This window comes from Elephas maximus, chromosome 14 (assembly GCF_024166365.1).
Source record: "Elephas maximus indicus isolate mEleMax1 chromosome 14, mEleMax1 primary haplotype, whole genome shotgun sequence".
NCBI classification, from domain to species: domain Eukaryota; kingdom Metazoa; phylum Chordata; class Mammalia; order Proboscidea; family Elephantidae; genus Elephas; species Elephas maximus.
Genome location: NC_064832.1, coordinates 30,919,205 through 30,935,467, shown reverse-complemented (window position 1 = coordinate 30,935,467; position 16,263 = coordinate 30,919,205). Strand labels below are relative to the sequence as shown.

Sequence of the window (16,263 nt, the reverse complement as noted above, 5' to 3'; positions counted from 1 at the left end):
ATAGAAAGCGAGCAACAAAAGAATCCATCAGGCACCAAAAGAAAACAAATAATAAAAATTACAGCTGAACTAAATGAATTAGAGAACAGAAAAACAACTGAAAGAATTAACAAAGCCAAAAGCTGGTTCATTGAAAAAATTAACAAAATTGATAAACCATTGGCCAGACTGACTAAAGAAATACAGGAAAGGAAACAAATAACCCAAATAAGAAACAAGATGGGCCACATCACAACAGACCCAACTGAAATTAAAAGAGTCATATCAGATTATTACGAAAAATTGTACTCTAACAAATTTGCAAACCTAGAAGAATGGATGAATTCCTGGGAAAACACTACCTACCTAAACTAACACAATCAGAAGTAGAACAACTAAATAGACCCATAACAAAAAAAAGAGATTGAAACGGTAATCAAAAACTCCCAACAAAAAAAAGCCCTGGCCCGGATGGCTATACTGCAGAGTTCTACCAAACTGTCAGAGAAGAGTTAACACCACTACTACTAAAGGTATTTCAAAGCATAGAAAATGACCGAATACTACCTAACTCATTCTATGAAGCCACCATTTCCCTGATACCAAAACCAGGTAAAGACATCACAAAAAAAGAAAATTACAGACCTATATCCCTCATGAACATAGATGCAAAAATCCTCAACAAAATTCTAGCCAATAGAATTCAACAACATATCAAAAAAATAATCCACCATGACCAAGTGGGATTTATATCAGGTATGCAAGGCTGGTTTAATATTAGAAAAACCGTTAATGTAATCCACCATATAAATAAAACAAAAGACAAAAACCACATGATCTTATCAATTGATGCAGAAAAGGCATTTGACAAAGTCCAACACCCATTTATGATAAAAACTCTCACCAAAATAGGAATTGAAGGAAAATTCCTCAACATAATAAAGGGCATCTATACAAAGCCAACAGCCAACATCACTCTAAATGGAGAGAGCCTGAAAGCATTTCCCTTAAGAACGGGAACCAGACAAGGATGCCCTTTATCACCGCTCTTATTCAACATTGTGCTAGAGGTCCTAGCCAGAGCAATTAGGCTAGACAAAGAAATAAAGGGCATCCGGATTGGCAAGGAGGAAGTAAAATTATCTCTATTTGCAGATGACATAATCTTATACACAGAAAACCCTAAGGAATCCTCCAGAAAACTACTGAAACTGATAGAAGAGTTTGGCAGAGTCTCAGGTTATAAGATAAACATACAAAAATCACTTGGATTCCTCTACATCAACAAAAAGAAGATCGAAGAGGAAATCACGAAATCAATACCATTCACAGTAGCCCCCAAGAAGATAAAATACTTAGGAATAAATCTTACCAAAGATGTAAAAGACCTATGCAAAGAAAACTACAAAGTACTACTACAAGAAACTAAAAGGACCTACTTAAGTGGAAAAACATACCTTGCTCATGGATAGGAAGACTTAACATAGTAAAAATGTCTATTCTACCAAAAGCCATCTATACATACAATGCACTTCCGATCCAAATTCCAATGTCATTTTTTAATATGATGGAGAAACAAATCACCAACTTCATATGGAAGGGAAAGAAGCCTCGGATAAGTAAAGCATTACTGAAAAAGAAGAAGAAAGTGGGAGGCCTCACTCTACCTGATTTCAGAACCTATTATACAGCCACAGTAGTCAAAACAGCCTGGTACTGGTACAACAACAGGCACATAGACCAATGGAACAGAATTGAGAACCCAGATATAAATCCATCCACATAAGAGCAGCTGATATTTGACAAAGGCCCAGTGTCAGTTAATTGGGGAAAAGACAGTCTTTTTAACAAATGGTGCTGGCATAACTGGATATCCATTTGCAAAAAAATGAAACAGGACCCATACCTCACACCATGCACAAAAACTAACTCCAAGTGGATCAAAGACCTAAATATAAAGAGTAAAACGATAAAGATCATGGAAGAAAAAATAGGGACAACGTTAGGAGCCCTAATACAAGGCATAAACAGAATACAAAACATTACCAAAAATGATGAAGAGAAACCAGATAACTGGGAGCTCCTAAAAATCAAACACCTATGCTCATCTAAAGACTTCACCAAAAGAGTAAAAAGACCACCTACAGACTGGGAAAGAATTTTCAGCTATGACATCTCCGACCAGCGCCTGATCTCCAAAATCTATATGATTCTCTCAAAACACAACCACAAAAAGACAAACAACCCAAACAAGAAGTGGGCAAAGGATATGAACACGCACTTCACTGAAGAAGATATTCAGGCAGCTAACAGATACATGAGAAAATGCTCTCGATCATTAGCCATTAGAGAAATGCAAATTAAAACTACGATGAGATTCCATCTCACTCTAACAAGGCTGGCATTAATCCAAAAAACACAAAATAATAAATGTTGGAGAGGCTGCGGAGAGATTGGAACTCTTATACACTGCTGGTGGGAACGTAAAGTGATACAACCACTTTGGAAATCTATCTGGCGTTATCTTAAACATTTAGAAATAGAACTACCATACAACCCAGAAATCCCACTCCTTGGAATATACCCTAGAGAAATAAGAGCCTTCACACAAACAGATATATGCACACCCATGTTTATTGCAGCTCTGTTTACAATAGCAAAAAGCTGGAAGCAACCAAGGTGTCCATCAACAGATGAATGGTTAAATAAATTGTGGTATATTCACACAATGGAATACTACGCATTGATAAAGAACAGTGAGGAATCTGTGAAACATCTCATAACATGGAGGAACCTGGAAGGCATTATGCTGAGTGAAATTAGTCAGAGGCAAAAGGACAAATATTGTATAAGACCACTATTATAAGATCTTGAGAAATAGTATAAACTGAGAAGAACACATACTTTTGTGGTTACGAGGGAGGGAGGGAGAGAGGGTGGGAGAGGGTTTTTTACTGATTAGTTAGTAGATAAGAACTGCTTTAGGTGAAGGGAAGGACAATACTCAATACATGGAATGTCAGTGCAACTGGACTGGACCAAAAGCAAAGAAGTTTCCGGAATAAACTGAATGCTTCAAAGGTCAGCGGAGCAAGGGTGGGGGTTTGGGGACCATGGTTTAAGGGGACTTCTAAGTCAATTGGCAAAATAATTCTATTATGAAAACATTCTGCATCCCACTTTGAAATGTGGCATCTGGGGTCTTAAATGCTAACAAGCGGCCATCTAAGATGCATCAATTGGTCTCAACCCACCTGGATCAAAGGAGAATGAACACCAAGGTCACACGATAACTATGAGCCCAAGAGACAGAAAGGGCCACATGAACCAGAGACTTACATCATCCTGAGACCAGAAGAACTAGTTGGTGCCCCGCCAGAACCGATGACTGCCCTGACAGGGAGCACAACAGATAACCCCTGAGGGAGCAGGAGATCAGTGGGATGCAGACCCCAAATTCTCACAAAAAGACCAGACTTAATGATCTGACTGAGACTAGAAGAATCCCGGCGGTCATGGTTCCCAAACCTTCTGTGGGCCCAGGATAGGAACCATTCCTGAAGACAACTCATCAGACATGGAATGGACTGGACAATGGGTTGGAGAGAGATGCTGATGAAGAGTGAGCTACTTGTATCAGGTGGACACTTGAGACTGTGTTGGCATCTCCTGTCTGGAGGGGAGATGGGAGGGTAGAGAGGGTTAGAAACTGGCAAAACTGTCATGAAAGGAGAGATTGGAAGTAGGGAGTGGGCTGACTCATTAGGGGGAGAGTAAATGGGAGTTCGTAGTAAGATGTATATAAGTTTATATGTGAGAGACTGACTTGATTTGTAAGCTATCACTTAAAGTACAATAAAAATTATTAAAAAAAAAAAAACCTGGGACAGGAATGAGAGAACGGAGAGGAGGGAAAGGCAGAGAAATTGAGAAGGTTTCATGCAAGAAGAGAAAGGCAGGAGTGTGGAGGTCAAGGAAAGGAAGAATGCCCCCAGTCAGCCTCTACAGTGCTTGCTTTAGAAACCACAACTATTCTGCTCCTCATAGGAAGCAAATCCAATGCTTACACCTAATACCAAAGGTCCCTCCCATTTCTTCTCTCTTCTCCCAGCGCCCTTTTAGCATGTTCCGGAGTTCAGCACAACTAGTCTAAACCAAAAGCAGTTTCCTGAATACAACCGAACACTTCTAAGGCAGAGAACCAGGGATGGGGGTTTGGGGACCATGGTTCCAGGAGACATCTAGGTCAATTGGCATAACAAAATGTATTATGAAAATGTTCTGCATTCCACTTTGGCAAGAGGTGTCTGGGGTCTTAAAAGCTAGCAAGTGGCCATCTAAGATGGATCAATTGGTCTCAACCCACCTGGAGCAAAGGAGAATGAAGAACACCAAAGACATATGGTAAAGATGAGCCCAACAGACAGAAAGGACTACATAAACCAGACACTTCATCATCGTGAGACCAGAATAACAAGATGGTGCCCAGCTAGCACGGATCACTGTCCTGACAGAGAACACAACAGAGAATCCCTGATGGGGCAGGAGAACAGTGGGATGCAGATCTTAAATTCTCATAAAAAGACCAGGCTTAATGGTCTGATTGAGAATGAAGGGACCCTGGAGGTCATGATCAACATGGTCAACATGTAGGCAACTCCCGTCTGAAGGCAAGATGAGAAGGAAAAGGAGGACACGAGCTGGTTGAATGGACACAGGGAATACAAGGTGGAGAGGTGGAATGTGCTGTCTCATTAGGGGGAGAGCAGCTAGGAGTACACAGCAGGGTGTGTATAACTTTTTGTATGAAAGACTGACTTGATTTGTAAACTTTCACTTAAAGCACAATAAATAAATAATAAAAAAAAGGGACAACTCTAGAGGCCCTAGTATATGGCACAAATTCAATACCAACCAGAACTAATGATGCACAAACACCAGAAATAGATTCCCCCCGAAATGTGTGTCAACTTGGCTAGGCTAGATTCCCAGTGCTGTGTGGTTGACTACCATTTTGTGATGTGATATGATTATCCTATGTGTTGTAAATGCTAACCTCTATGTTAATGAGGTAGGATTAGAGGCAGTTATGTTAATGAGGCAGGACTCAATCTACAGGATTAGGTTATATCTTGTGAAAGAGAGAAGAAGAGCGGAGAGTGACCTCACATCACCAAGAAAGAGCCTTTGGGACCCAGGGTCCCTACGCTGAGAAACTCCTAGACCCAAGGGAAGATTGATGACAAGGACCTTCCCCCTGAGCTGAGAGAGGGAAAGCCTTCCCATGGAGCTGGTGCCCTGAATTTGGACTTCTAGCCTCCTAGACTCTGAGAGAATAAATTTGTTTGTAAAATCCATCCATTTGTGGTATTTCTGTTATAGCAGCACTGAATAACTAAGACAGAACTTGGCACCAGGGGAGTGGGGTGCTGCTCTAACAGATACCTACAATGTGGAAGTTGTTTGGGAGTTGAGTAATGGCTAGAGGCTGGAAAAACTTTAAAGTGCCTAATGGTAAAAGCTTAGAGTCCCTTGAAGAGACTGTTGGTGAAATTATGGATATCAAAGACAATTCTCTTGATGGCTCAGTAGGAAGGAGAGCCGTTAACACCAGAAACGGCACAGACGAGAAGCATCAGCAGATAAAGGGCAGCAGCAGAACCAGGACACCAGGTGTAATTCCCTCCAGTCTGTTTTAATGAATGAATGATACAATATCTAATCTTAAACCTTGCTTTGTTCATTATACTATGTGGATACAGTCTTTGACAGATTTAATGGCTAATATTCCATGATGTGGATGTGCCATAATTTGTTTTATTGGACATTTAGGATGTTTGCTTTTTTGCTAGTGAAAACCTTTTGAATAGCAGTGGAATATTGTCTGGTATAGTGCCAGAAGATGACCCCCTCAGGTTGGAAGGCACTCAAAAGATGACTGGGGAAGAGCTGCTTCCTCAAAGTAGAGGCAACCTTAATGATGTGGATGGAATAAGGCTTTCGGGACCCTCACTTGCTGATGTCACGTGACTCAAAATGAGAAGAAACAGCTACATCCATTAATAATTAGAATGTGGAAGGTATGAAATATGAATCTAGGAAAACTGGAAGTCATTAAAAATGAAATGGAACAAGTGAAAATTGATATCCTAGGCATTAGTGAGCTGAAATGGACTGATACTGGCCATTTAGAATCAGATAATCACATGGTCTACTATGTTAAAAAAAACCAAACCAAACCCAGTGCCATCGAGTCAATTCTGACTCATAGCAACCCTATAGGACAGAGTAGAACTGCCCCATAGAGTTTCCAAGGCGCGCCTGGCAAATTCGAACTGCCGACCCTTTGGTTAGCAGCTGTAGCACTTAACCACTACGCCACCAGGGTTTTCATCTACTACATTAGGAATGACAAACTCAAGAGGAATAGGATCACAGTCATCATCAAAAAGAGCATTTCAAGATATATCCAGAAGTACAACGATGTCATTGATAGGATAATGTCCATATGCCAACAAGGAAGACTACTTAATATGACTATTATTCAAATTTATGCACCAACCACTAATGCCAAAGATGAGGAAAATGATTTTTACCAACTTCTGCAGACTGAAATTTGATCAAATGTGCATTGACAATTACCAGTGATTGGAATGCAAAAGTGGGAAACAAAAAAGGATCTGTAGTTGGAAACTATGGCCTTGATGGCAGAAACGACGCCAGAGATCGCATGACAGAATTTTGCAAGACCAACGACTTCTTCACTGCAATACATTTTTTCAACAATGTAAACAGTGACTATATATATGGAACTCACCAGATGGAAAACACGAGATTCAAATCAACTACATATGTGGAAAGAAAGGATGGAAAGCTCAAAATCTTTGGTCAGAACAAGGCCAAGGGCTGACTGTGGAACAGACCATCAATTGCTCATATGTAAGTTCAAGTTGAAGCTGAAAAAAATTAAAACAAGTCCACAAGAGCCAAAATACAACCTTGAATATATTCCACCTGAATGTGGAGGCCATCAATAGATTTAACACACTGAACACTAATGACTGAAGACCAGATGACTTGTGGGATGACATCAAGAACATCATACATGAAGAAAGCAAAAGGTCATTAAAAAGACAGGAAAGAAAGAAAAGATAGGTGTCAAAAGAGACTCTAAAACTTGCTCATGAGCATAGAGTAGCTAAAGTAAATGGAAGAAATAATGGAGTGAAAGAGCTAAACAGATATCAAAGGGCAGCTCAAGAAGACAAAGTAAAGTCTTAATAATGAAATGTGCAAAGACCTGGAGTTAGAAAACCAAAAGGGATTTCTAAAGCTGCAACAACTGAAGAAAAAAACTCAAGCCTCAAGTTGCAATACTGAAGGACTTTACAGGTAAAATATTGAAAGACGCAGGAAGCATCAAAAGACGGAAGGAATACACAGTCGCTGTATCAAAAACAACTGGTTCATGTTCAACCATTTCAGGGGGAGCATATGATCGAGAACTGATGGTACTGAAGGAAAAGGTCCAAGCACTGGCAAAAAACAAGGCTCCAGGAATTGATCGAATGCCAATTGAAGTGTTTCAACGAACAGATGCAACACTGGAAGTTCTCACTCATCTACACCAAGAAATTTCGAAGATGGCCATCTGGCCAAGCAACTGGAAGAGATCCATTTACGTGCCCATTCCAAAAAAAGGCTATCCAACAGAATGTGGAAATTATGGAACAATGTCATTAATATCACACACAAGTAAAATTTTGCTGAAGATAATTCAAAAGCAGTTGCAGCAGTACATTGACAGGAAAACTGCCAGAAATTCAAGCCGGATTCAGAAGATGATGTAGAACGAGGCACATAATTTCCGATGTCAGATGGATCTTGGCGGAAAACAGAATACCAGAAAGATTTCTACCTGTGTTTTATTGACTGTGCAAAGGCCTTTGACTATGCGGATCTTAATATGGATAGCATTGTGAAGAATGGCAATTCCAGAACACTGAATTGTAATCATGAGGACCAAGAGGCAGTTGTTCAACCAGAACAAGGGGATACTGTGTGGTTTAAAATCAGCAAAAGTGTGAGTCAGGGTTGTATCCTCTCACCATACTCATTCAATCTGTATGCTGAGCACATAATCCGAGAAGCTGGACTATATATGAAGGATGTTGCATCAGGACTGGAGGAAGACTCATTAACGACCTGCAATAGGCAGACAGACACAATCTTGCTTGCTTAAAGTGAAGAGGGCTTGAAACGCTCACTTACGAAGTTGGAGGGCCAGAGCCCTCAGTATGGATTACACCTCAATATTAAGACAAAAATTCTCACAAGTGGACCAACAAGCAACATTATGATAAATGGATAAAATACAGAAGTTGTCAAGGATTTCATTTTACTTGGATCCACAATCAATGCCTACAGAAGTAGCAGTCAAGAAATCAAATGAAATACTGTGCTGGGCAAATCTGCTGCAAAAGACATCTTTAAAGTGTTAAAAAGCAAAGATATCACTTTGAGGACTAAGGTGTGCCTGACTGTGGTGTTTTCAATTGCCTCATATGCACGCTAAAGCTGGACAATGAATAAGGAAGACTGCCTCTGAATTATGGTGTTGGTGAAGAATACTGAATATACCATTGACTGCCAGAAGAAGGAACAAGACTCTTGCGGAGGAAGTAATGCAAGAGTGCTCCTGGGAAGTGAGGATGGTGAGCCTGTCTCACACTTTGGACATGTTATCGGGAGGGAGCGGTCCCTGGAGAAGGACATCATGCTTGGTAAAGTAGAGGGTCAGTGAAAATGAGAAAAACCCTCAACGAGATGGATTGATACAGTGCCTTCAACAATGGACTCAAACACAGCAACAACCGTGAAGATGGCACATGACCGGGCAGCGTTTTGTTGTTTTGTACTTAAGGTCACTATGAGTCAGGACGACTCCACGTCACCTAACAACAAATGTATAAAGTGTAACTGGATTTTACAGAAATAATTCCCAACTTATACTTAAAGTGTACTTAAACAAAATAAAAGCACAGAGTACAACAAAATGAGTTTATTTACAAAATTACAATAATTACAAACTGTGTAACAATCTCTCTGGTTCCTGAAACAAGGGCCAGTAGCCTTCATTTTCAAATGAGGATTTTTGTTATTTTTAAATATGACGCTTACTCAGTGATCCACTTTTTTTTATCCTTTCTAAGTAATTACATGAGTTCTGTTATTGATATGTGCATGGATCATTTCCCTCAAATCTTATTTCCAGAGCTACTACGCTCAAGACTAACCCAACTGCAACAGAACAGGGTAAGAAAGCACTGAACAACTGAATAAACCTTTTTTTCAACAGCAAATGTGGATTTTTCCCTAGATATTTGCCTAGTGGATTAGAACTGAAACCATGATTTTTGGCTCAAAAAAATAAAGTCCTCATAGTTTTTACCAGGTTGCACAATCCAACAATAGCCAACATTTATCTGGCTATTCTTACCTGTTTGCAGGTTACATTTCCCTGCTATTGTGTAAGGAACAGAGTTCTACAGTATTCACTTCTGTATGCTTTTTGTCTTCTATTTTTTTTTTTTAATCAGAGTCACTACTACTGCTTGAGGAGTCTGTTGACATAACCTCTACATCATCTTCATTCTCTTTATTATGCCCAGGAGGTTCCAACAGAAAGTCGTTACTGTGATTTGGTGGTAACATGTTCATTGACATGTCATTGGACTGCCACGGGTACTGTGGAGCAAGGACATCTGGAGAAAGAAAGATGCACATGTGAGAATATTTCTACTTGTAATTAATTTACTTCTTAATTACTCTTTATGCAAACAATTTGAAGGAAATATTTCTTTAAGGCTTGAAATCAAAATACACATTTGGTCAAATTAATAAAGAGCAAATTTATCAAGTGAAAGTATGATGCTTTAGCAACGAGGTAACTGTTGTTTTTTAAAAAATCATACTCTTCTATACGTAACTATACAATCAGCTGACATATTTTTCTCTTGCAAGATGTTCACAATTGCAAATCAAATGTGTCATGTATTTATGTATGTATTATCTGCACATACATGATAATATATATTAGGTTATATATATTATTCTATATTATCTTATAAATAGGTAATAATACAGTATTAGGTATTATCATCACCTGACTCCTATCTGTAGGGTTGCTAAGAGTTGGAATTGACTCAACGGCAACAGGTTATCATCATAGGTTTGAATAATTTCTTAGGAGACAGAGGAACTGCTAATGTAGATGATTTTGATCAAAAAGAAGCTGATTGGCAAGGCATCTGTGAAAGACAGCTTTGAAATAAGTACCCAAGACACATTAAGAACCTACATTTTCGAAGAAAGGCAAGATGGCACATTAACAGGTAAAGTTCAAGACTGAAAGAAAGAAGGTAGATTTCACAAAAAGGCAAGAGAAACAGGTACGGCACTAACTAGACAGGCGTGCCAGTTACCAATGTATTTGTCCCTTAGCTTCAAATTCACCCTTCCCCAGCTGTGTGACAGCAGAGTTGGACCACAAGAGCATTTCTCCTTTGCCAGCTGGCAGTGTTAGGCATTGTCAGTCAAGGAGGGACTCTGCAGGGGGAATAGGCTTCTCTTACGGGTTCCGGTGTGTTTTTTCCTTCTTTCTCCTGTGCTGTTTGGTGTGCAGGACATCAAGTGCTGCTCACCCCCTAGAAAGTTTCAATGGCATCTGAGCAAGTCTCCCCAGCACCCCAGTGGGTAATTTCCTGTTTGTCAGCTCTGGCTCTGGTAGCTTATCTAACTTCTCTGCCATCCAGTGGGTCACAGCCACACCATCTCATTGAAGTCTAAGTATCAGCTTTGGGATGGGGTGGGGAGAAGCCTCTTCTAAGTTTCTCCCTTCCTTGGGAACTCTGCCTTGTAGATGTAGTGGCTGCTCCCAAAACAGCTGTTCTTGTTTTTTTTAAAAATACCTATCTTTACCCTTTAATAGTTAATACCTTGTTACCAGTTAAGAATTCTTTAAAAGTCCCTTGCTCAGATTACCAGTGTGGCTTCTGTCTCCTGACTGGACTGTGACTGGCACATAATGCAGTATAATCACAATGAAAAAGATGAGATTAGCTTAACTAGTAAAGAATGTCTGCCTTGAGCATTATGCTCTTTTAAGAACTATTTATATGGGATCAAATTGACAACTGCCAACTTGAAAGATCAGATAGAAACCTTAGGGGGCAGCGAGTTTATGTTAATGGGGGAGGAACAACTCAGAGAAGGAGGGTGAGAATGGTTGTACATCTCGAAGAATGTAATCAAGGTCACTAAATGGTACATGCAGAAACTGTTGAATTGGTGTATCTTTTGCTGTGTATATTCTCAGCAACAACAACAAAATAAGTAAAATTAAAAACAAAAGATGAGATAGCAAAGAGAAGTAATATATGCACAGTGAGTTCGTCAGAGTTTCTACTTTATGTAGCTAACAAAAATGATGCTTACAAAGTATTTTTAATAACATAGAGGTCGTCTCACACTGTGATGTTAAGCAAGAAGAGCAGTATCTAGAGCTTGTTTTTAACAATATAAAACACACAGCAAAAGAAAGAGGGGTAATGTTTTTCTTTGTATGCTTTTTCCTACTTTCCAAATGTTCTATCAAACAAGTCACCTACAAAAGATAAAAGACAGGAAACATAAAATAAATATAAAAAAATAGCACAAGCCTGTATGAAAAAATTTAGGAGGATTAAATCTGAGGGAACTGAGGCTCACAAAAACGCTATTTCATAAAGTTATTAAAAGAAGTCTATAAAAAGCTATTTTTACTCATTTTGTTAACTTGGGGGCTATTCAGGAGTATGCTCACTTTATTCTTTAAACTGAACACATGTATTTCCTATATTTTTCTGCTTCAGTAGTATGTTTCACAACTTTTTAAAAATGCAGCAATAATAAAGGAGAGGACCAATGCTTGAGGAAGATGACATACTGTGAACCAGCGAGATAAAGATGACAGCCTATTGTAATTTTATAACCTCCATCTTTTTTTTTATCTAGAAGAGTCTTTAAACTAGAATAACCAGAGAACAGGGTGACCTGGCAGAGAATCTAGCTATTAAAATGAGTTGGGTCTGGAACCTTAAACTTGTTTACCCCAAATTATCCCACCACTTTCATGTCTGAAAAACCTGGGTCTGTTTGAAAATGTGCTTCTAACATTACCATGGAAGCCGTGGCGGCGTAGTGGTAAAGTGCTACGGCTGCTAACCAAAGGGTCGGCAGTTCGAATCACTGGGTAACATTACCTGGCAATCTGCCTGCTGCGAGTGCATCACCTGGTAAATGCCCATTCACGCCATTAGTGGAAGGATTGTTCATCTGACCCAACAATCCACTTCTCATCTCTAAATCTGTTGGGTACGGTCTCCGTGGGTCCCCTAAGAAATAAAGACTGCTTTTAATTCAATCATATAAAAAACAAGCATAATGCTTTCTCCAAAGTATTAATTTTCCTTGGTGCACTTTGAAAAACTCAAGCTACGTTTTCAGTTTTGGAATATGAGGGTCACTTTATCAATTGTTTAAGAGAGCACAGGATATTAATTTAAAAATGCATGCCTTCTTATTTCTTATCTGAATCCTCACAGTAATATACTATCCTTTATATATAAAAAAAGATGAGAGAAAAGCCTGTCACAGTAGCAGATATTTCAAAGAACAATTTAATTATAATGATCTTGATTCTTTTAACTTACCTGCATTTTCTGTTAAGAAAATAACAATGGTACTCTGATACTTTTTTTTATAAGATAATCCCTTTGATCTATCATTTAAAGATTCATCTCTACAACTTTGCAGTGGAGTACCAGGAACCAGTAATGTTCATTTCCAATCACATAAATGAAAACGCATCTGAAATAGCACTTTTGGGTTGATAAAAACATGGCTAGATTTGGGCCCGCTTTTTGGTTGTATTTCTCATCAACTCTATATTACTCAACTATCCCCAGATATGGTACGAAAAAAAACAGCAAAGCTCTTGCCTACCCCCACCACAAAAGTAGTGTTTATAAATACAAGAGACAGAAAACTCAGAGCTCACAAATTAATAAGACAAGTGTTATTGCATTCCCCCAACAAAATAAAAGTATCAGTCAAATAATTTTGAAAGACCAGATTTGGGAATTCAATGCATTTCCATTTCCAGAGGTATAGTGGGACACTGTAATTTATTTCCAGTTTAACTTTTCTTTTTATAATGCGCAGTAGAGCTAATGTTGGCCTTTGATAATGTACAGTAGTGCTAATGAAACCCATCCCAGGAGAATGACACAAGTGCAAAGCTACAAAGCCTTCCCTAATTGTCACCAATACACAGCAGAGAACCCAGTGAAGACATGGTGATGTCGCTCTCCCAAAGACTACAAATACATCTCTGGTGTTCCTAGCTCCCTGGTCTCTCATGCTAAGGGGTTTCCTATTTGAGGGAACTTCAAGCTACATTTTATTCACATCTGCAATATTATGTCTCCCACACAGGCACTGCTAGTCATTGGCTCTGCACAGCAGTTCAAACCCCTGCTGAGAATTTGCATTTCCATCCCCAGATACACTGTATCAGAATCCACAGTTTAACAAGATCCCCAGGTGATTCTTATGTATAATAAATTTAGAGAACCACTGCTCTACTAGTGGTCCTACGAACTGGTCCCTGATCAGTGGCATTAGCATCACCTGGGAGTTTGTTAGAAATACAAATTCGCAGCAGGGTTTGAACTGGAACGAACTAGTTCAAAGCCCTCGTTCTGCATACCATTTGATCTGGTATGGTGAGTTGGTGAGATCAGCATTTCTTGGCCCATTAAAAGATAATTATCAGCGGAGGCAGGGCCAAGATGGCTGACTAGGTAGAAGCTACCTGGGATCCCTCTTGCAACAAAGACTCAGAAAAACAAGTGAATCGATCACATACGTGACAATCTACGAACCCTGAACATCAAACACAGATCTAAAGAATTGACCTGAGTGACAGAGACTGAGAAGGAGCAACCACGGGGAAGCAATGACTGTTTTCGGAGCCTGGAGCCAGCGTCCCAGTCAGAAAACCTTGGCGCCGGGCTTTGGACTGGGCGAGGGGAACTGAGCACAGCATCCTGAGACAGCGCAAACACAGGACGCAGCCCTAGTCCCCAGAAGTGACCTTGGGGAAAGCCCAGCCAGTGCATGCAGGCAGCACAGCGACGCAGCTGACAGGAGGAGAAGTCACCGGGAGACAGTGACTGGTTTTGGAGCTTGGAGTGCGGTGTCCCAGCCAGGGAACCTTGGCGCTGGGCTTTGGACTGGGAACGGAGGAACTGACCACGGCTTCTGAGACAGCTCAAGCACAGGACGCAGCCTGACCTTCGGGGGCAATCTCGACCCAGCCAACGCATACAGGCTACACACCCCTCGGGAATCTCAGATAAAACAGTCATCACCAAGCAAGATAAGTAACTTTGTCTATATTCCGGGGTGCTACTCTCTCCAATCTATCTGATCCCTCCCCTACCCTTCCCAGGCGGCTTCATTAACATCGGAATTTCCTGAGCCAGAGAGTGAAGTGCTCTGTGTGTTGTTTTTTTTTTTTGTCTTTTCCTAACCCATTCTTCTGGCCTGAGAGAAGCAGCTACAAAAAACCCAGGGACCAAAAATCCTTCCCTGACTTCCCAAAATTGGACTAAAAATACAGAACCACCTCCAGCCAAGCATATGAGATCCACAGTCTTGGGCTTTCATCCCTACAGGAAACAAGGTGGCTGTTATAATGCAAAGGCTATTCTGATAGGGATCTGACTGTAATTGTTTTAGCAGATTACTGGAAAGACAAGTTTCCCAGGTCTGACATCTCTGCATATTAAACAGAGCCCTCAATGACCCACAACAGGGAACTGAGGGCTGAAGCTCCCGCCAGACTACCTAGCCTCCTGCCATAGGGGTCTGAAGATGGTGACACCTGCCAATCTGTAGAGGTACTTGCATTGGGTGCCTAAGGTACAGCTGCAGAGCCTACCCACCAAAGTGCTTTAGGAACAGAGACACAACCTACCTCACTGGCACTTGGGGGAAGCCTGTCAGCATCCTGCCCCCACCGGAGTGTGCCCCCTGCTGCTATTAGAATCTGGTGCACACAACTACCACCACTACTCCTCTAGGTGGATAGGTGACAGTCTGCACCGCACACTTGGTGACCCAAAATCAGATTCTACTCAAGAATAGTGAATGGACTCTTAGGCTTATATAGCTGGTAACAGCCCAAACCAGCTGGTAATAGGACATAAGTGATTCAAGGGCTACAACAATCAAGACAGCGCAATCTAGTAGCCCATCTATGTATATTGAAAGAAAACAAGACAAGGTAAGACTCAGTAAGCAAATATAAAATAAATCATTACAATATCTTATAGATGGCTCAGAGACAGCAGTCGATATCAAACCACATAAAGCAGCAGACCACGATTGCTTCTACAACTCCACAAATTAAAGAATCAAAATCTTTCCCAAATGAAGATACAATCCTGGAATTGCCAGAGGCAGAATATAAAAAACTAATATACAGAATGCTTCAAGACATCAGGGATGACCTCCAAAATGAAATAAGGCAATCTACAGAAAAAAGCCAAGGAACACATGGATAAAGCAGTTGAAGAAATCAAAAGGATTATTCAAGAACATAGTGGAAAAATTAATAAGCTGCAAGAATCCATAGAGAGACAGCATTCAGAAATCCAAAAGATTAACAGTAAAATTTCAGAATTAGACAACTCAATAGGAAGTCAGAGGAGCAAAATCGAACAATTGGAATGTGGAGTGGGAGAGGTGGAGGATAAGGCAATTGACACCAATATAGTTGAAAAAAAATCAGATAAAAGAATTTTAAAAACTGAAGAAACCCTAAGAATCATGTGGGACTCTATCAAGAAGGATAACGTGCGTGTGACTGGAGTTCCAGAACAGGGAGGGATAACAGAAAATACAGAGAGAATAGTTGAAGATCTGTTGGCAGAAAACTTCCCTGGCATCATGAAAGATGAAAGGATATCTATCCAAGATGCTCATCGAACCCCATATAAGATTGATCCAAAAAGAAAATCACCAAGACATATTATCATCAAACTTGCCAAAACCAAAGATAAAGAGAAAATTTTAAAAGCAGCCAGGGATTAAAGAAAGGTCTCCTACAAAGGAGAATCAATAAGAATAAGTTCAGACTACTCAGCAGAAACCATGCAGTCAAGAAGGCAATGGGAT

The 16,263-nt window shown here is 40.1% G+C and overlaps 1 protein-coding gene across 2 annotated transcripts in view; it reads right to left on the bottom strand.

Moving 5' to 3' along the window:
- Positions 1-9,025: 9,025 nt before the first annotated feature.
- Positions 9,026-16,263, bottom strand: part of MED4 (mediator complex subunit 4) — a 34,350-nt gene continuing 27,112 nt past the window's right edge. For both annotated transcript variants that reach the window (XM_049853106.1, XM_049853107.1), the window contains exons 6-7: positions 12,282-12,413; positions 9,026-9,743 (exon numbers count right to left, since the gene is read on the bottom strand). In XM_049853106.1, the coding sequence (XP_049709063.1) occupies positions 9,571-9,743; positions 12,282-12,413 (305 nt within the window). In that variant the 3' untranslated portion in view covers positions 9,026-9,570. The remainder of the gene's footprint in view (positions 9,744-12,281; positions 12,414-16,263) is intronic.